Source organism: Symphalangus syndactylus, chromosome 3 (genome assembly GCF_028878055.3).
Source record: "Symphalangus syndactylus isolate Jambi chromosome 3, NHGRI_mSymSyn1-v2.1_pri, whole genome shotgun sequence".
In the NCBI taxonomy this organism is placed as follows: Eukaryota; Metazoa; Chordata; class Mammalia; order Primates; family Hylobatidae; genus Symphalangus; species Symphalangus syndactylus.
Genome location: NC_072425.2, coordinates 110,237,079 through 110,257,997, shown reverse-complemented (window position 1 = coordinate 110,257,997; position 20,919 = coordinate 110,237,079). Strand labels below are relative to the sequence as shown.

The 20,919-nt window shown below is 37.0% G+C and overlaps 1 protein-coding gene across 8 annotated transcripts in view; it reads left to right on the top strand.

Annotated features, from left to right (window-relative positions):
- Positions 1-20,919, top strand: part of CDK14 (cyclin dependent kinase 14) — a 685,360-nt gene that overhangs the window by 107,269 nt on the left and 557,172 nt on the right. For 4 of the 8 annotated variants that reach the window (XM_055272770.1, XM_063636397.1, XM_055272774.2 and 1 more), the window contains one exon: positions 19,928-20,173. In XM_055272770.1, coding sequence (XP_055128745.1) covers positions 19,928-20,173 — 246 coding nt within the window. Of the gene's footprint in view, positions 1-2,407; positions 2,752-2,953; positions 3,126-3,709; positions 3,731-19,927; positions 20,174-20,919 lie in introns of those variants that run through there. The other 4 variants (XM_055272769.2, XM_063636396.1, XM_055272773.2 and 1 more) reach the window with 4 other exon arrangements.

Sequence of the window (20,919 nt, the reverse complement as noted above, 5' to 3'; positions counted from 1 at the left end):
CCCGTCCAGGTCTCAGTCAGTGACTGATCAGCCCAGGGATACAAAAGCCTGGCCCTCTTGCTTCAGGGGAGACTAATGCTGGGTTTTTGTCTGAGGCCACATTCTTCCTTGGCTTTTCCCCTCCCTGTCCTGCCTCCTCATTTCTTTTCACTGAGAGCACACCCCCAATAAATTGTAAGATCCGGGCCCAGCTCTGTTTCTAGGAAACCCTGACCTAGGCATATGAGCACACTTTCGATCTATCATCTGAGCTCCAGACCCTTAGACAGCTGCCTATGCAACATGTCCACTTGGATGTTCAGAGATACCTAAAACTCAATGTGTAAAAAATTGAATTTATGATAGTTTCCTCTTTTCCTCAAGCTTGTATTCTTCCTGTGTTCACTCATTTACTTTATGAACCAGCCTTTTACCTAGTTATACTAGAGAATTCAGTATAGATTTTCCCTTTCCATTAGACTTCATGTCAAGTCACTCAGCAGGTAACTCATGTGAATGTCTCTTACCTCTGTTGTTTTTCCGCCCACATTTTCATGGCTTTAGTTCAGGGCCTTGTCTGAAACACTAGCTTAGCTTCCCAAGTGGCCGCTGCACTTCCCTTCCTTCACCTCTCCAATCCATTTCTACACTGTTACCCTGTCGTAAAATGAAAAATCTCATCCAGCCACTGTTCTGCCTCTAGTCCTGTAGGGCTTTTCTATTGGATTAAATGGCAACTTCCTATAGGGTAAAATTCCCAACTTCTTAGCATGGCTTACAGGGCCCTTTCTGCCCTGGCATTGAGCCACCTTTCTTCTGAGCCTTCACAGTGGTGACCACTGTGAGTATGGCTTGGTTATTTCCTCATACAGCTTCCAGTTTCAGGCTTCATGCTATTCCCCAAATGTCCTTCTTCTCCTGGGTAGTACTGGAAGCTTCAGCTTTACGTTACCTCCTCTGTGAAGTCTTTTTTGAGCCACCTAAGGAATAGTATTTATACTGAATAGAGCACTCTCAAAATACTCATTTCAGTGTATTATAATCACTTGCTTTATTTCTAATCACTTAAGGCATTCACTGAATGCAGAGAACATGGCTCTTCACATTGCTGGGCACGTTAGCACGTTTGCTGAATGAATAGAAGAAAGATTAAAGGAGAAATGTTACTGTGTTTGTTGGTTTTTATACAAGATATCTTAGTGAACACAAACATTGTACGAATGATAGGGGAAAGGGGATTGCCTAAGAAGAACTTTTAGCCCTAAAATATGGAGTTGGGAAATTCATTAATTTTTTAATGTTAATTTAATATTTGCTAGATGCCTAGCATTGTATTATATGGTATTTAAGTAAATTTTGAAAAATGCAATTGGTGTGATTTATCAAGGACCTTAAAATGGGGAAAATGCCAACAGTACAAGAGAGTTTTATGAGGTGGCATATGATTAAATCTTGAATGACTCAAATAAGAAGTGCTGTTGGTTCTGGAAAAGGTGTCTTTGTGGGCTGGAGGGATAAACAATCACAAAAAAACCTCAGGTTCTTGAAAGACCTGTTGAAGTCTGTTCTGCAGTAATAATGCTCATATAATTCGATAGTTTTCAGATATTAAGGAGATAGCTTTCTCTTTTGGCTTTGTTGAAGATGAAAGTATGTAATATTTGTATTTGAACAATAACTTTTTAAAAAGATTTTACATGAGCTTTTGTGTTGCAAGAAAACAAAGTTGAATATCTTCACAGTGTCATTCAAAATGATGAAAGTGAAGATGGTTTGCAAGTGGGAGAAAGAAGAGATGATTCATTTAAACCAATTAGGATGTGAAGGGAAAACACTTTGCCTGAGGTTTCTCATCATCATTGTACACCCTAGTTTGGGGAACTTTGGGAATATCGACCACTTATTGACATAGTTGTTACCTCCTCTTGTACTTTAATTTTTAAAATAAGTGAATATTGACAAGGTTCGATTTCATGCCTTTTTTATTTCTTGCCTAAGGTATTTCTCAGTTGTATTGTTGTATATTAATCTAATTTATGTCCTTTCGTGATTCTGTGTACTGAGGACAGGAACTCCTTTAAAAAAGAATGGATCAACCACTCTCCTGTAGGGGTCGCTATGAGAGTAGCAGTCTGGCATCCTTCCTTTGCCACCTAGCACCTTGTGGCATGACTTGGCACAATTTGCCTAAGGATTGTGAGATCTGGCTTGTTTTGGTATTTTATTTTTCAGAGTGGTATGAGCTCTAAGTCCACCAAAAATTTTGCAAGCTCATAACTGCATTCTTTTACTTTGGTTCTGTGTATACTGCACGTGTGCATTTTTTTTTTAAACCACGTATTTGTTGCATGGTTATTTTAGAGTTCTCATCATGCTCCATTTGCATATGACAAATATATACACGTAGACACCATTTTAGCAGCTTTTGCAGCATGCATGATGGTGGCTGAAACTTGGCCTTCTATAGGATCGCAGATTATTATTTAATGGGGTTGTCACTCAGGACACTTACTGGCTTTCTCCAGTGCTCTTAAAAAATTGAATTGAGCATGATGAGGTGCATCCCCTTGATTAAATGTTTTTCCTCCTATGCAATCACCATTAGCTGTTTGGCTCCCATTCTGTATTCTTTTGAAGCAGCCCTGCATTGCAAATCAATATCTTTCTGAAAAGACAGTGTGTTGTAAATTGCCTGGACAGCATATGCACGGTTACTTTGGCTGCAATGCTGCTGCAGAGCCCGGTTACTCTGCCTTCCTGGGAACTCCACAGGCAAGTCCATCGTGTTTGGAAAAAAAAAATAGATTTTTTGGAGAAAATAATTGAGCTGTTAAAGCTATTGATACTGAATGTTAGCATGTCCTTTGAGTTCTTCTCAACAGTTTTTGGTCTTATTCCACTGAGATTAGCTTCTCTTAGGAGATTTCTGGGTTTTCTTTTTTTTTCTTTTTTTTTTTTTTTTTTTTTTTTTGCTTGCTTATGCATCCCCCTCTCTTGGTTGTAGTACGGCCGTACCATTTCAGCTTGCTAGTGCAGAAAGATGTGAATTCAGTTGCTGTATGAGCCTGGCCTGGTGCAAACACATTGCTAGAGACATGTTAAAGAGTTCCAGGTGAATCAAGCCTGAGGGAGACAACAGCAAAACGGTAAGACAGAGCATGCTTAAAATTACAGCAGGGGTTTTAATTTGGAGCATCTCGGCAAGTCTGAATCCTGACTCACTCATTTACAACTTAAAAAGGATTCATTTTATGCATGTCATTTTACTCACTTCCTTCTATTTAACTGCCAGAAACATCACAGATTGATAAAGGGGGTATTTAAATTAGGGACTGACTGGAGGTTACTCATGGGAGAGTCTTTTGAGGCTCCCGAGGCTACTGCTTGTAGTTTGTAAACACCAGTAGCAGTGATAAGATGGGGAAAAGGTTTAACGACTGCTTCTTTGCCATATCTGAGTCTTATTCCTTCTGAAACTAGTCTTTATTTATTATAGCTGAAAGAGATCTTACAGATTGTTTTTGCCTGGCTACGCTTGGCTGAATGCCCTCTGAGTCAAGCAAGTGAAGGACGAGAGACTACTTTTTCCATTTGAGTAAACTGATGTCCATGAATTTAGCTGGATTGGATCTGAGTAGAATAAATATCTCTAATATATTAGGGACCTGGGGTTTCCTTCCTGCTCATTGTACTTCCTTCCCTTTTGGATCACAGAAATACACCTGCTTTAAGTGTGTACTGCCGAGCAGAGGTCAGTGTGCTGGTATTTTGCATCATTACACCTGTAGTGGTTATGCTTTTATGTACAGAAGTGATAATTCTTCGTGCAGTTCTGCTTGAAGTGGCAGCTCTAATAGTAGACTATTAGCATTTTGGTTGCTAATGGAGAACCCCTGCATTCGTGAAGGACTGTGGTAGCAGACAGCCTACTCCAATGAGGCTTACCTGCTTGTAAAGCAGATAAAATTGAGAGATAGGAATGTAAACCTTGACGTCTTCAGAGACTGAATTTTTGTTTCCTTTGTTAATTGTCACACAGTTGACATATTTGATGTGGCGGGGGTTTGAACTTGAAGGACATGTTTTAATAGTGTTCAAAGTGAGACTAATAACATTACTTAGTCCTAGTGACTTTATATGGATCCACCTATTATTATATAGGTGCTGAATGTTAAGGATGTCAGCATTTGATTTTTTGCTTTAAAAATATTCCACTGTGTATAGTTTAATTAACTTAGTACTTTATGTAAAATGTAAATGTGTAGATGGTGAATGTTAAGAAAATCATCAGTAGCTTGCATGTTGGCTATTATATAGAACTGGCATGTAGCCAGTTCTGTATAATTTTGTGACATAAGTAAATTTAAGAAAGATCACCTGATTAGTTGATAGGCTAATTGAGAGAAATATTGGTAACTGTTGTGGTTCACTATGAGTAAATTTCTTTAATGGTGCAGTGCTTCTGTGTTCACTCAACTATTTACTGTTGAGGTTGGACATTGATTGTTGGGAGTGAATATTTGGATTTTCTTCCAAAAATAGATCAAATTTACCTCTCTTTTTTTTTTAAACTTTTTTTTCTGTTTGAGAAGATGTTGTGCCCTGTGTTTCCTGTTTCTTTTTCTGAGAATAATGTGTTTTAGCTATTTATATTTTTGCCTTTACTTTGTGTGAGTTGCGAAGATTTTTTTTCATCTTGTGACAGAAGGAATTGTAAGTTTGCGAAAAGTAATTTTTAAAAAGTAGAGCAATAATATGACTGATTTTACAATCATATGATATTTCTCTCATCCTGCAAATATTGATTAGCCACCTACTATGTGTAAAACATTGTAAGACCTGCTATAAAGGAAGTATGGATGAAACAGTACATTTTCCTGAAGAAGCTTAGACATAGTTGTGTTGGTATTTTCCCCTGGAATATGCCCCATTATACTTTCTCATGGATAGTCAGTTTGGTGCTTTTTAATCCTCTGCTTTTAAAAAAGCATTTTTTTTGTTAAACATTTATGGAGTCTGTTGTGTAATAGTGGTGAGTAAAACAGATCTGGTCCTGGTTCTTATGGAACTTATAGTCTACTACTTTTTTTTTTTTTCAATTGAGCCGAGGGTCTCACTGTGTTGGCCAGGTTTGTCTTGAGCTCCTGGACTCATGTGACCCTCCTGCTTTGGCTTTCCAAAGTACTGGGATTACAGGCATTAGCCACTGCACCCATCTACAGTGTACTTTTAGAAATATTTCAAAGAGAAAATATGTGGCAAGTTTTTTTTTTTTTCATTTTGGTAGTTATGAAGGAGATAGTGTATGCTTTGGTATTTTTTATTGTGCTAAAATATATATAACACAAATGTTGCCATTATTACCATTTTTAAGTTTGTAATTCAGTGGCATTAAATATATTCACAGTGTTTTCAACCATCACTACTATCCATTTCCAGAACTTTTTCATCAACCCAGACAGAAACCCTACCCTGCTTTCATTAAATAGTAACTCCCCATTCCCCTTTCCCCTGCCCCTGGTAATCTTATTCTTTCTGTGTCTGTGAGTTTGGCATTCTAGGTACCTCATAGTATATTAAATTGAGTCATATGTATTTTTTCTTTTGTCTCTGCCGTGTTTTAGCATGTTTTCAGGGTTCATCCATGTTGTATCATGTATCAGAATTTCATTCCTTCTTAATGCATTCCTTGATTTTTATATGGGATAGACAGCAGTTTTTCCTCATATGATGACATGAATCAAGTTCCTGTATGGACATCATAATAGATACTTTAGATATACTAAAATAGCCCATGGGAAAGGGCAAGGAATAAGGAATAGAAATTCACTGAGAGAAAGTTATGGATATATTATATTATATTATATATTATGTTTATGTATTTATCTATGGATGTATTATAATTGAGATGCTAAGATTTTCACATCAATTCTTTGCTGATAGCAGCAATCAGCTGAAATAATTGGAAGCTGGGCCATGGCTTTTGTCATTATTAACATTTGAATTTCACCCACTGTACTTGCATCTCCTTTCTCTATTTTACTTCATAAGCAAAGACTGATCAAGTTGAGGTCTTCTTACAGAGTCAGAGACTCTTAGAGCTGGCAGGTACTTTAGAAATTATGTTTTTTAATTGGTTCATTATCATTCATTAGCCAATGTGAGAGGGAAACTCACTCGCCTGCTGCCCGCTGTGGGCCTTCCTTCACTCCCCACCCTTGTTTTCAGTGGAAACAACCAGAAAACCCCGAGTATCCTCGGAGTTTGACAGAAATAGTAGAGGGTGTAAATTTGATGCCGTATTAAGAAGTTTTTCGTTGGATGAGGTAAGCCTAGCTTCATCAATACAGCTTTCTGTTCCTCAGATTTCTTCTTGATACCGCTTCCATAAATCCAGATGGTTTTTCTGAGGGGACCCATTTTAGAAAGCCAAGTTGAGGCCTCAGTGCTGTTCATTTATTTTCTATCGACCATTTTGACAGTTCTTACACTGGGTCAGTCAGCAGTTTATATCCATGCTATTAACTCACTATCCAGGGGACCCAACCATTTATAGAGGAGGAAGATTCAACATAGCAATATCCAATACCTGAGTCTTCCCAGCTAAGCCTGCTCCCTCTTAATGGGTCTTGCTTTCTGTCCCCCTGTTTTTCTGTCCCCCTGTTTTTCTGTTATGGCCTGACTTTTATTATGAGACTAATTCAGAATCAGATTCATCAAATGCATGTTAAATTTGAGTGGTAGGTTTGTGGGGAGAGAGGGAAGATGGGCCAGAAAACCTTAAACCAGTGAGCAGTTATTTTGCACAGCTTTGGAAGTACTTTTTTTTTTTTATCAGGAGAGATAAGAGAGAATGGAGAGAAATGGAGAGAATTGTAGATAAAGTTGTTTTTTGTTTACTTCTCTCAGGATGTAAGTCCCAGGGGACATGTACGAAAGACAATACAGTGGTCAAGAGCTTGAGCTTTGTATTCACAGTCCTGTAATCAATCCCATCTCCTGTGTTTATTTTCTGTGTGGCCTTGGACATGTTACTTAATTCATGTGTGCCTCAATGTAACCATCTGCAAAATTGAGATAATACTAGTCACCTTTCTTATGAGGTTGTTGCAGAGATTAATTGGGAAGCCATTTTTAAAGCATTTTTATAGTAATTTATATAATAAGAGCTCAACAAAAGTTAGCCATCATCATCATTGTCATCTCTTCTAGAAATCCTTGATTTCCATCTCTTTTCTATCAGCTGCATTATATCTTGCCCAAGATCCTTCTGTAGTTTGACTGTAGAGCATATGTAATTATTTCTTAGTGTTATTGAGTCTGAGTGGATAAAAGGAGGATGTAATAGAAAGCTCCAATATCTTATTTATCATCTGGCAGACTTTGGAAGGGTAAATGTTCTTCAGACTTACTTTTCAGCCCAGTTGATAACACATTTGCCCCAGCAGCTTATTCCTCAGGTAAATGAAATCTTGCTAAAAATACGAAGTTGACAGTGAAACGCTTCTGGAAGCACTGGGATTTGTTTTCAGGTGACAGACAAACAGCAGGATATGTGTATCCCACTGCTTTGCTCTATTCACCTTGCATCTCCCAGGCAGGATTTGGTATTGACTTTTCTCAGCTACAGGAAAGGTTTACAGAACTGGTCTTCATGAAATCAGTTAGGAGTGTTATTAATAGGTTAATGTCAAATTTATCATTGCTGAAATTTTGGCTCTTTATAATGGATGAATCAATTGTTAAAGCAACATTGAAAGATACTTCCATTTTCTCCTCAAAGGTTCATTGTTCCCAGTGTTTCTCTTCATAAGCTCTGTGTGGTTAGTGACCCATATATGAGTCTCTGAAAATGTTAAGAGCTTCAGAAGTCAATTCTATATTGAGTGATGCCCTATATTTTCCTGAACTCTTTGATGGAGTTTGCATCTAGATTTATTTTATAAGAAGAAAAACATTAAACTTTCAAACTTTATAACATGACTCTTGACATCAACCACTAAATTATTATCCAAGCACTAATAATACATTTACATTTTATTAAAAAGATGGCTATTGTAGATTTGGAGATGTATGTTGTATTTATATAGCCATCTGTTTCAGAGTAAGAAGATAGTACACAATTTTATTTCTCCTTTAGGGCAGGAATTTAAAAATATTTATAATCTTTATTTTTAAATGCTGTTCATATGGTTACCGGGGGAAAGAATTCAGATCCTAAAGGATCAGTCATATCTCCAGTAGTGTTTTCTCTTCAGTTTTCATGTTTTAATGTTGTTGCACCTTCTGGATGCTGTATCTTACATGAGGGACAGAATAGTGAGCTACAGATATTTGAAAGGTATAGACATCAAGGAAGAACTGGCCTGGTTTAGTACAAAGAAGCCAGGGGTGGTTTAGTGAAACTCAAAAGTGAAACCAAACAGAATTCAGAAGGCACTTGAGACTGTCTTTTGCACGGCCTTTGAGACAAGTGAGCTTCTGCAGTCCCTGTGATGTTTAAAAATACCCCTCAAACATTAAGCATATGTGTGTATAGGTAGAAAGCGTCCTGGACCATATTATTGATTTCAAGTCTATGAATCTGAGATCAGCCTCTTCTGTTTATTAGTGGTTAGTGCTTCTGACATGGTAGACATTTTTAGTTTTTAAATCAGTGTAGTTAACAGTCAGTCCCCTTGTCCAGCTTAGTTCATACTGCTATATGTTGTGGGGTAATACACTCTGCTTTCCCCTTCTCAGGTAGAACCCAAGGCAAAACCTAAAAAAGAAAAGCTATATTTAAACGTGTAAATCCTGTGGGAGAGGGAGAAAAAGTTTTTATTTGCAGGAATAGATCTTTTTTATTTTTTCTAGAATAAGAGCTTTAAGGGAGTAGTGTCTTGATGAAGAAACTAATTAGCCATGCAGTGTGAGCCACTTTGTGTAGCTTGATTTTTCTATTTTGTAGAGAATAGGTATTCCATTTCCCCAGTGCAGCTATGGGAATTTTGTAGATTGGAAAACGCTGTGCTTTGTAGAATCACAAAACAAAGTCATCCGCTTGCTGTGCTTGGAGCTTCTCATCTCTTGTGTCCCATTTCTGAGCCCTTTGGCTATAAATGTTTTGGTGAGGGGTGGGGGGAATATAGATATCAATTTTAATATTTCATCTCTTAACACGTATCTTTTGGTCATATGATATGAATTCTGCACTCCTGACTCTTTTTTCCATGATGGCATTTTAACCAGCATATAATTGTGGATGTCAACTGGAAGTCAGAAAATGTACATACCTTCTTCTTTCTCTTGTTGACCTTTTTGGGATATTTAATGTTCTTAGTGGAAACAGTGTCTGAAAGACATCTCATCTGGCTTTCCACATAATCAGAGTAGGATTTAACTGGAGTGGGAAATGTTCAGTTATGCCATTTGGGCCAAAGACTCCCCTCACACCCACACCAAAGGAGGACTTGTTTTAGGATACATGGTACTCTTCACAAATTTAAGTTCCTTTTCAAATTTCTTTTCTAGATCCTGAGGTGACTTCCTTCTAAGTTTTTCCTCCAAAGCTACCAAATAAACCCTAGTAAGTAGTAAGCAAAGCAAGATTCTGAATTCGATTCTACTTAGGATAATTTTGTAGTAATTGTTTTTTTTTTTTTTTTTTTTTTTTTTTTGAGAAGGAGTCTTGCTCTTTCACCCAGGCTGGAGTGCAGTGGCACAATCTCGGCTCACTGCGAGCTCCGCCTCCCGGGTTCACGCCATTCTCCTGCCTCAGCCTCCTGCGTAGCTGGGACTACAGGCGCCCGCCACCTCGCCCGGCTAATTTTTTGTATTTTTTTTTTTTTTTAATAGAAATGGGGTTTCACCGTGTTAGCCAGGATGGTCTCGATCTCGGGACCTCGTGATCCGCCCGCCTCGGCCTCCCAAAGTGCTGGGATTACAGGCGTGAGCCACCGCACCCGGCCCAGTAATTGTTTTTATAGATATGATGGCCAGCAGCAAAACAATGTTCCTATATTAGAGACACATACATCTATAAATTTCTATGCAGGAAGTAATGTCATATATGCTGCTATAACCCATGTATATTCTTTCTTGTCTACTCATCACTCATTCCAATCCCATGGTTGTTTAAATTCATAAACATATTGGATGTATATTATTGCACATTTTATTTCAGAGCTGAAAATATATAGAACTTTTGCGATAAGTTTGAGTAAAATATGTTACCAAAGGAGTAGTGAAATTTTTATCACTCGTACACAGAGACTGAAACAAATTTTCCCCCTAAATTTGCCCTCTCTCACAATCACAATCTCTTATTGGACCATGACAGCAGAATATATCATTACATGGTTTAGTGCACCATGTCTCAAACTTCAAGGTGCACACAAATCACCCAGGGATATTGTAAAAATTCAGATTCTGACTTGGTAGAACTGCAGTGGGTCTGAGATCCCAGTGATTCCAGTGCTGCCAGTCTGTAAGCAGCAAAGGGTTAATTTTTCCAGATGAAATTCTGGTCCACAAAGCTAGCTACATTCTGAAAAACTTATACAGACAACTAACAATAGGGCTGGTAATTCTACCCTTGCTATGAGTGCTCATTAAAACCTTACGTTAAATTTATCATTATGATTTGGACAAAATGAAGAACCTAGAAGTCAGGAAGTATAGGCATCTACCTATATGAGCCTATAAACAAAACTGTATCTCATCTGAAATGTGTAATTATCACAGAAGAGAAAGCGACTAAATAAAATTATTTTAGCAACATATAACAAAGCTTAAGCTTCTGGAAAGACTACCTAATATTCCATAATGGAATTAGCAAAACAGTTATCAAGCCTATTAATGGCAAGCATTGAAGTCCAGTAAGAGATGTAACAAAACTACAGTCACTGAAGCAGCATAAAGGTCACTGAAGCAGCATAAAGGTCACTGAAGCAGCATAAAGGAATGTGGTGTCCTCAAGAGTCCTCCATTCAGCTGTGTCCACTAGCTGATGAATTCAGGATTTAAGTGAAATTGGGTCAGATGCCAAAGAAACCATGTAGTAGGAAAATAAGCATTTTAAAACTAAATTGCAATGTTGAACATTGAATTCTGATGAATGGAAACATCTGGTGAAGTGTTTTCATGACTGGAAAATACCTCAACTCAGAAGGTACCTTGTTTTTAATGTAGTTTCTCAGGACTAACTTTTTTTAATGGCCTATTTTTAGTTAAAGGGGAAAGCTTATAATTAGTAAAACAATCCATCATTGAGTAAATATTAACAGAACTATTTCATGCCCAGTCTTTTGTGCTTTGGCAACACTAAAGAAATAGAAGATACGGTTTGTGTGCTCAAGGTGTTTACACTCTGGTCATGGAAATACAAATACATGAGAAACAGTGCTCAGCAAAGACAGAGCTCCCCCCACCCCACCAAAATAAACCAAACACTTGAAAACAAATTCTACAGTAGCTTATATAAGAATATATGATAACATATATTTCAGTAACAAATTATAAAGTACAATCTAAAAATGATGTAGTTGGTAGTGAGGGCATTTTTGGTTGTGACAGTGACAATGATATAAGGGCAGAACTAGCATTTAGTAGACAGAACCATGGTTGCCAGATGCTCTACAACGTGTACTGCTGTGCAAATGCTGTACCCAAATAATTTTCAGCCAAAATGCCCAGGATGCCACCACTGAGAAACAGTGCCAGGATGTCAGAGTTAAGGAAAATCTGAAAAGACTGGAGACATTAAGAGAAGTGTATTCATGGTATGTACCTGTCTTTGTCCTTTCTAAATCCTAAAATTCTGAGGGAAAGTGGAACACAAAGGAAGCACAAAGAAGTGAATTTATGTGTGAAACTTTACTAGTTGACCTATCTAAAATTATTTACCAGCTGCAAACTGCTGCCTAGAGTTCATAGTAGAACATTAGAGCTAAAACAGATCTGTATCATTTTACAGATGAGAAGACTGAGATCTGGGGAATTTAAGTGGCTTGTCTTGAGGCACTTAGTTCTGACTTCTATGGGCAGTATGCTTGCATGTATATTAGGTAATGTTCTGAAGGTGACTTTAGGCAAGATCTTGGTTCTCATAAAACAAAGCTGTAAGTAAACACATTCTTGCATATATCCTTCTATATGTGTACATGTCTTTGCTCTATGTAGCCACTCTTACTGCCATCTCTGTGTATACACACATACATAGACACACATACTGTTAGGGAGAAAATAGAGAAGACAGCAAGCAAAGAGAGGAAAGCATACTTTTAGATTTGACAGATTTAAGTTATAGATGAAAGCAGTTATCATTGGCTATGATTCTAGTGGCAATGATTCTAGTTCTTCCTACCTCTCTCTTCTACCCAAAACTCTTGCACATCTATCCTTAATAGCTGAAATTACTTTTATAAGGGAGGAAACTTCTTGTTCTGTAATGCTTAAAGTTCAGATAATTCTGGAGAGGTAGTACTACAATTTAAGTGCTCAAAAACTTATAAATGACTGATGTTTTTTTATATCGGGAGCAGATTTTGAGTAGGATAAAGCCATCAGGCCCTCCTGGGGTATTGGACAAAGGGAAAAAAACAAATGAAAGAGGTTGTCAGGATTTTTGCTTATTTCATAGTTTTGCATTGGACCTGTGATGGATATTCCTTTCATGAATATCAAAAGAGCATGACCTAGCTACAGCCTGATGCATGATACATATTTGCTGTGGGTTAACCTGGAGTCTTTTAAACCAATTCTTTTCCAGTGTCTGCCTTCAACTAAGAGTGTGGAGTGAAGTAGATCTTTCAGAGAAGATCACACTCTGAACCCAGTAAAATGCTGATCACCAGAAAATGAGTGATTCAAAGGGACAATTTTCAGCCCGAATGAATTCACTTGAAATGAATGCCAACCTTAACTGAATTAAGTTGTGCTCTTTCAAATCCACTGCTGTGAGTTCAGTAGACAGTTGTCTGGATTTTACATAGCTCTAAGCTAGAATCGTAGGTCAAACTGTGACTTTTGGAGCCTCATACACTGAATTTCTGACAATTTTTACTCAGTTTTGAGTTTGCCAGCAAATGAACAAGTTCCTGTTAATAATGAGTAGACCAAATTAATCGCTTCAGATGAATATCCATATGTGTGGGTGCATCTCAAAGCAAGTTTGAAATTCTAGCTTCTATTGAATTTACTGGAAAAAAAAGTTTATTTTGGTATTTGTGATGACTTCTTTTTATCTATTTTCGAATACCAGGAGACACCCTGCTTATGTGATTTTTGTTACTTCAGTTTCTAAATGGAACAAGTAGTATGAAAAAGTACAGTCATGGAGAAAACTATTCTTAGTTCTCATTGATATTAGAATGTCTTGTTTTCACACAATACTGATAGCATAGCTGTCTACTGGAATTTGCCTTGGGCAGAGGTGCCAAAGATATTTTCTTCTGGACCCATAATTTGAGAAAACAATGTTTAACCTGTGGAAGTTCCTTATTTTCCACGAGTTAATGAACAAATCTTTACTCCAAGAGGAGATTTGAAGGGAAAAGTACTTTAGGGGGCTATAAAATGAATATAAGACAGTCCTTGCCCTGTGGAAGAGATGATCAGGTTGTTGACATTAAAGTATCACAAAAAGAATAATTACAGTCTAAGGTATGCAAAATATTGGAGCAGACTAAATTGACTGAAGTGAATTCTTAATAAAGGATTGGTCTGAGTGGGCGGGATTTAATCAACAAATGCATCTAGGCAAAGGCAATTTTGGAGACAAGTCATGGCTTGGTGGGAGGAAGGTTTTCAGGCTGAGGGTAGTAAGAAAGCATGTGTGAAGGACAGTGAAGCTGATGGACAGTGCGTAGAATGTCCAAGGGTCTCCTGTATCCAGAATGTTCACAGCTCATGGCCTTTGTATTTGGCCAAGTGCCCACATCGTTAAGAATATATGTAGCTAAGAAATGTAATTTTGAAAACCAGTTTGTTTCTATTTAAGCATTGATTACTGACCTAATTAAATTCCCTTAATGTCATATACTAATTTAGTGTGACTGATTATTTTGCCATATTCTAGATACTTTTAAACAAAGAAGATATACATAAAGGTAATTATTGCAAATTATTAATATATTACTATACTTATCAACAGTGTGGGTTTATGTAATCTTATTATTATCTCTCTATTCTTTTTTATACCTTTCTAGGGTTATAGATCTACTTATTTAGATTTCTTCCAGGGAGTTCAGTAATAATTTTTTTTGTGTCTTTTTGGGATTTTGTAATCTTTACAGGACCACAAGTAAAAGAATTCCTTCTCAGAACAACCACGGTTACAGGATCTGAGTTATTGACTGTTGGGGTCCTGAATGCTTTTTTCAAGTCGGAGATTCACATCTGAGTCACGGGTTGGCAGTCAAGCTGAGTTTTCTTTTTAAGGATTAAATTTCATATGTGTTATTAAAATTTAACTTCCTTAAAAAAATGCTTTCCACACTGGTTCACATAGATTTTCTTTTTAATCTTGTTTCTCTCCACCACATGTGTACTTTGTAATACGTTGCTTAGGCAACATCACCTGCCCTTTAGCCTGTTGCATTACATCCACCCACCTGGTCTGCTGTCATTGGAACATGCTGTGTTGCTTTTCTTTCTAAACTCATGCTCCTTGGACCCTCCCCACAGGCCCTGATCATTCATTCCTGTCCTTGATACAGTTCCTTGGTACTTTTTTTCTAGCACTTCTTGGCTTACTCACAGTTCTGTATCTTAAAATCAACCGTATTGTATTATGTTCATACTTCTTTTATATTATAGCTGCCATTTGGCCTTTATAGTAACTTTTCTCTTTTGAAATCAGAATGAACTCATGGTCTTTCAACAACTCAGCTTCTTCTATTTAACCATACTTTTATTTTTCCTTTTGATGCTTGAATAAATAATCACAGTTTGATTGGTGGGAGCTCCTTTAGGCAGATTCCTTTGTCCTTCTAGCACGATCCCTGACATTTTTGAAAGGATGCTAGTTTTCTGGTAACAGCTGGATGTTTCCTGGCTCTTTCACACTTCCTGCACTGTGAACTGGAATCTATTACTTTCCAAAGATTTCTTCCTTTCCTTACTGGAGAACTGGAACATAGGCCAAAATCTGGGCACTAGGGGTGCACATGAATGTTAGTAGTGGATAAAAGGGCTACTGTTTGGTGGCTGGAAGAATCTGTGTTTTTGAGGTTTGGGTTCTCAGTGATTTTTTCCAATTTAACATTCCATACTTATGTCTCTGAGTTTTTTAATATATGAGGTTTTACCTTTTACTAAGACCTTTTACTGCACTGACCATAAGCATTTTGCTGTGGGCAGAAAGATTCTATTTGGGGTGGGAAGCATTTATTCGGATTGCTGACGAGTTAATATAAGCATTCAACTGAAGACTTGTATGCAGGGGAGTAGCGCCAGCATATACTATGTCCTCCAGAGCCCTCTTTCATTGCTGAGACCCAGGCTGCTCGCTTTTCTCTTCATGCACCCTGGATACTTAAATAATTTTATTCTAAGAGCTCTCTTACCCTCCCCTCTTCTCCCCTCTTACCCCTCTTCCCCCTTTTCCATTTTCTCTTTTTTTTCTCTTTCTCTTCCCCCCACCTTTCCCCTTTCCCTTTTCTTTTTGAGATAGGGTCTCACTGTGTTGCCCAGGCTGGAGTACATGGAGTATAGTGGCATGGACTCTGCAGCTCACTGCAGCTTTGCCCTCCGTGGCTCAAGAGATCTGCCCACCTCAGCCTCCTGAGTAGGTGGGACTACAGGTGTGCACCACCACACCTGGCTAATTTTTGTATTTGTTTTGTAGAGACAGGGTTTTTCCATGTTGCCCAGGTTGGTCTCAAACTCCTGAGCTCAAAGGATCCACCTGCTACAGCTTCCCAAAGCCTGGGACTACAGGTGTGCATTACCATGCCCAGCTAAGTTGATTGGCTAGTAGTTAGCAAAATTGGTAAACATGAAATGTTTAAGAATATTTATGGGAAATATTTTGAGAACTTTGTTAATTTTTTTTCTCAAAAGTTAGGGAAAGGCTGCCACTCTTCTGTCTTAATGATAGAATACTTTAGAGATGTTGGTTTTTCACAGGTGCATAGTTTCCACTGATTTTTATAATTATCAAGTGTGCCATAGTCAGATCCATTAAATGAGAGGCTACCTGACTCAAAGTATGTATTGTAAGGCCGTTAAGGCATGAAGATGGAGAGAAAGCTGTACTTGCAGTAGATTCTATAACAGTTTCTCTTGCTTAAATTGTGTAGGCTCAGAAAGCCATCAGAATTTCTAATTGGAGTTCCTCTGTTTCCTGAAGCCAACAAATGACTTTTTTTGCTTTATTATATTTTCTAGAACTTAAAATACAATGTTAAATCAAAGTGGTGAAAGTGGATGTCCTTGAATTTTTCCTGTTTTTAGGTGAAAGGCATGTAGTTTCTCAGCATTAAGTATGATGTTATGTGTAATTTTTTGGTAGATGCTCTCTATCAGGTTGAGGAAGTTTTACTCTGTTTTTAGTTGGTTGAGAGTTTTTATCGTGAGTGGATGCTGAATTTATCAAATGCTTTTCTGAGTCTATTGAGATGATCATATGATTTTTAAAAAACTGTGTATTAATTTCTTCATAACAAATTATCCCATAACAACATCTTAAAACAACGTTCATTTTTTAAAAATCTTAGTTCCTATGGGTCTCTTGCAGATGCTCCTTAGCTGGCTCAGGATCTCTTATGAGAATCCAGTCAAGCAGGAAGCTGGAACTGTGGTTGGCCCTGAAAACTTGACTCACAAGGTTGTTTGCAGGCCCTGGTCTTTCTGCACATGTGCCTCTCCACAGGGCTGCCTTATGGCATGGCAGCCGGCTTTCCCCAGGTCTGGTGATCTAAGAGGGGATACTCAAGGCAGAGAGAGCACCAAAATAGAAGAAACATTGTTCTTATAATGTTTTCTCAGAAGCGGTATCCTATGATTTTTGCCATATTATATTTATGGGATACAAGTCAACAAATGCAGCCCGCACTCAAGAGCTGGGGATTGCATAAGAGTGTGAATACTTAGAAGTGGGTGTTTTTGGGAGCCATGTTAGAGACTGCCTACTACTGTATTTTAAAATGATAAATTACACATTTGTGAATGTTAAGCCAACCTTGCATTCGTGGGATTAGTGTGACATTGTCGTGGTTTACTATCTTCTTTATATATTATTGCATTCAATTTGTTGAAGATGTACCAGTAGTTTTTTGCATCTGTGTTCATGAGAGAGATTGATCTGTAGTTTCCTTACAATGTTTTTGTGTAGCTTTGGTTGGAATGACACTGGCCTTATAAAATGAATTGGGAAGTATGTCCTCTTCCTCAGTATTTTGAAAGGGTTTCTGTACAATTGATGTCATTTTTTCCTTTAATGTTTGGTTTAACTTCACCAGTGGTGCCATCTGGCCCTGGCATTATCTTTGTGGTAATGTTTTTGACCACAAATTCAATTCCTGTCATAGACACAGGCCTATTCAAGTTATCTATTTTTTTTTTTACTGAGTGAGCTTTGGTAGTTTTTTTGTCTTTCAAAGAATTGGTTTCATCTAAGTTGTGGAATTTATTGGCACAATGTTGCTTATGATATTTGTAGAAAATCTGTGGTGATATCACTACTCCCATTCTTGATAGTAATACTGGCAACGAATATTTTCTACTTTTTTTTCCCCTTATCTGTCTGGCTAGATGTTCATCATTTAAAAAAAACTTCTCTGAAAACCAGCTTTTGGTTTTATTGATTTTTCTTTATTGTTTTCTGTTTTCTGTTTTATTTGTATCCACTTTCTTATTTATTATTTCAGTCTTCTCCTTATCTTGGTTTTTATTTTATTTTATTTTATTTATTTATTTATTTATTTAGTATTTTAAGGTGGAAGCTGAGGTCATTGCTTTGAGACTTTTCTTCTTTTCTCTAGTCATTTAGTATTACAATTTTTCCTACAGCTAAAATACTACTTTAGCTGAATCTCACCACTTTCGTATTTTGTGTTAGCATTTTTATTTAGTCCAAGATGCTTTCTAATTGCCTTTCTCTATTAATTTAGTCATCAACTATTTTCTGTCATCCTTATCTTTTACTTTGTTTTAAGTAATTTGATTTCAACGTGCCCTTACATTTTTTTTTTCTTTCAAATTTTCTGTGCTTGCAGTTCATTGACTTATCAGGCCCACGTATTTCTAATTTAATTGCCTTAGTGATGTGGATGGTTTCTTATTTACTGCCTTCAAGTCCTTAAGAAGAGCACAAAAACCCTTAAAAATATTGCATGCTCCAACATACTTGTAATAAATTTTTACTTTTTGATCATGACTAGAGGACTCTGCCTTGAGTCTTTTAAAAATATCTTCAGCTGTTTTCTCACATGCTAAAAAGTATGATAATATTCTTCTCATTTGACTTAGTTAGAATTCAGCCTGTGCTTGGTAGTTGAGACATACTCTTAGGGTTGATGTTTAACAATTAAAAATTTTTTGTTTCAAAAACTTGAAATGGCTTAATTATACATACTTTTCTACTTTAGTGGTTTTTAAAACATTACGTACGTTGGCATATTTATTATAAAATTCACACAAGAGTGTACCAAAAATTGCTAATCTTACCCATTCAGTTCCACATGTCTGGAGATACCTGATGTTAATAGTTTGGTATGTTTTCCTGTATACTTTTCACCATGCTCATACACTCACAAATATCTATATCTATGCATCTGTGTCTGTATTTATATCTGTATCTGTCTATATCCATATACATAGCTGCATTTATTCCCTACATGGAGTCATTCTATACATATTAGCTCTGTATCTGTGGGTTCTGTATTCACATACTCAACCAACCACGGATCCAGTATGTATTCAAAAACTTAGTATTTTTACCTTAACAATGTGGGCTTTTCATAAATATCTTCTGTTTTTCTGCTTTTGATAGCATATAGGGATGTGGGAACTTTTTATAAGAAGAAAAACGTTTAAAAACAATTTTAATTAGAGTTATATTTTCTTTAGAGAGAATAATTAAATTAGCTAGCTTTACAGACAAGCCAGAGGCCATCAAATTATTTAATAAGGACAACAAAGTCTCCAGAGTATCGGAAGAATGACAGGCTTAGAACTAAAGTAAAAAGCAAGGAGCAAAAGTCACAGAGACTAAAATAGAATGAGAGGGTGGGGAAGGCTGGGTGGGAAGAGAATGGGTGAAGAAGGAAGAAGAAGGGAAGGAAGTGGAGGTTTAGTGGAGTAATGTAAACCAAATTTTGAAATGAATGCTTTTCGGTGTTTTTCTTTTACAATGTTATTTCTTTTTATCCATTAGCTTTGAAATAAAGGAAACCCCCACCATTGTCTTCAGTTCTTTAATATCTCTAACCATTAGCTCCATTCATTCCAATTTGGAGATGAAATCAAGATGGGGACAGATTTTAAGCATACATATTCATGCATAAAACTTTTAAACAACATAATGCCCTTTCCTTCTCTAGCCTAGGTTAGCTGCTTACATGATGACCCATCAGTTAGTGTCCATCTGATTTGCCTAATTTTGTTTTTTAAATTAAGGCCAGTTACCCAACCTCTTAATGATTCAGAAATAAACCACTTCCAGTCAGATGGTAAAACATGTGACAGAGTTCAAGAATCATCTTAGGGTACTACTAGCAGCCTGGGCCTTAACTTTCTCATTTTAGAGGTAGATTTTTTAGTGTAAGCTCTAAGTGGGTATAAACAGAATGATTGTGAGGATTTTTTTGTACTGTAATTTATGCTGATGCAGCTTTTAGAATGTGGGCTTTTTGGGTATTTCCTGAAACTGAAATTGGCATGCTTTCTAGAGTTATATGTTGGCATGTTTAGTTATATTAAAGTTTCAGTGAAGAGTTCTGAATTTAATTTCTTCTTTTCTCAGATATGTGTCACAAAGATGTCTACACGGAACTGCCAGGGAATGGACTCAGTGATCAAACCCCTGGACACAATTCCTGAGGATAAAAAAGTCAGAGTTCAGAGGACACAGAGCACTTTTGACCCATTTGAGAAACCAGCTAATCAAGTAAAGAGGGTGCATTCTGAGAACAATGCTTGCATTAACTTTAAGACCTCCTCCACTGGCAAAGAGTCACCTAAAGTTAGGCGGCACTCCAGCCCCAGCTCGGTAAGTGCAGTCTTTTTGTTTATCACTGGGTAAACAGAAGGAATAGCCCTCTTATGATAGCATGCTGTGCTGGAAGACAGCAGGAAACTTTATCAGTGCCTTATTATGCATTCTCTCCCAGGGTGGTTGAATGTTTTGGAAGAGAGAGAGCAAACTGTATATGGACTCCTTATTTATAAGCACTAAGCAAGCAAATGAATGAAATGATTCAACTTATTTTTGGAAAAATCATTTTTCCCCCTTAATTGTTTCTAGTTAGAGGAATTTATAATTAAAAGTCTTTTGTATTTCAAACTCTTGGAGAGGTTATTGAACTTTACTGTGTAGGCAGTAAGGATAGTTTTGAAATTAGCAAATTCACAAGGAATTTCATTGCAGAATAAATATCAAAATTCGTTCACTTGTGTTAATCCAGTTTTTTGGGGGGTGTAGTCCACCAGTCTTTCTCATGTGACTTCCATAAAATGACAAATTGAAGTTCTTTTCCAGGACAAAGCCCTGTACTGAATGGAAAATGCTAGAGTAGAAATCTGTGTAGGGTAGATTCAATAGGACCAAAGGAAAGAGAATGTCCAGAAAGAAGTGTCAGAGGGAAACAGACTTTAGATATAACTAGTGATTTACAAGTTAGAAAGGAACACACCAAGAGAGAATATTCTCTGTTATATTTCTATTCTCAAATACATTTTTTCCTATTTTTTGGCTTAAATTAATATACATTATTTACAATTGTATGATAATGTAAA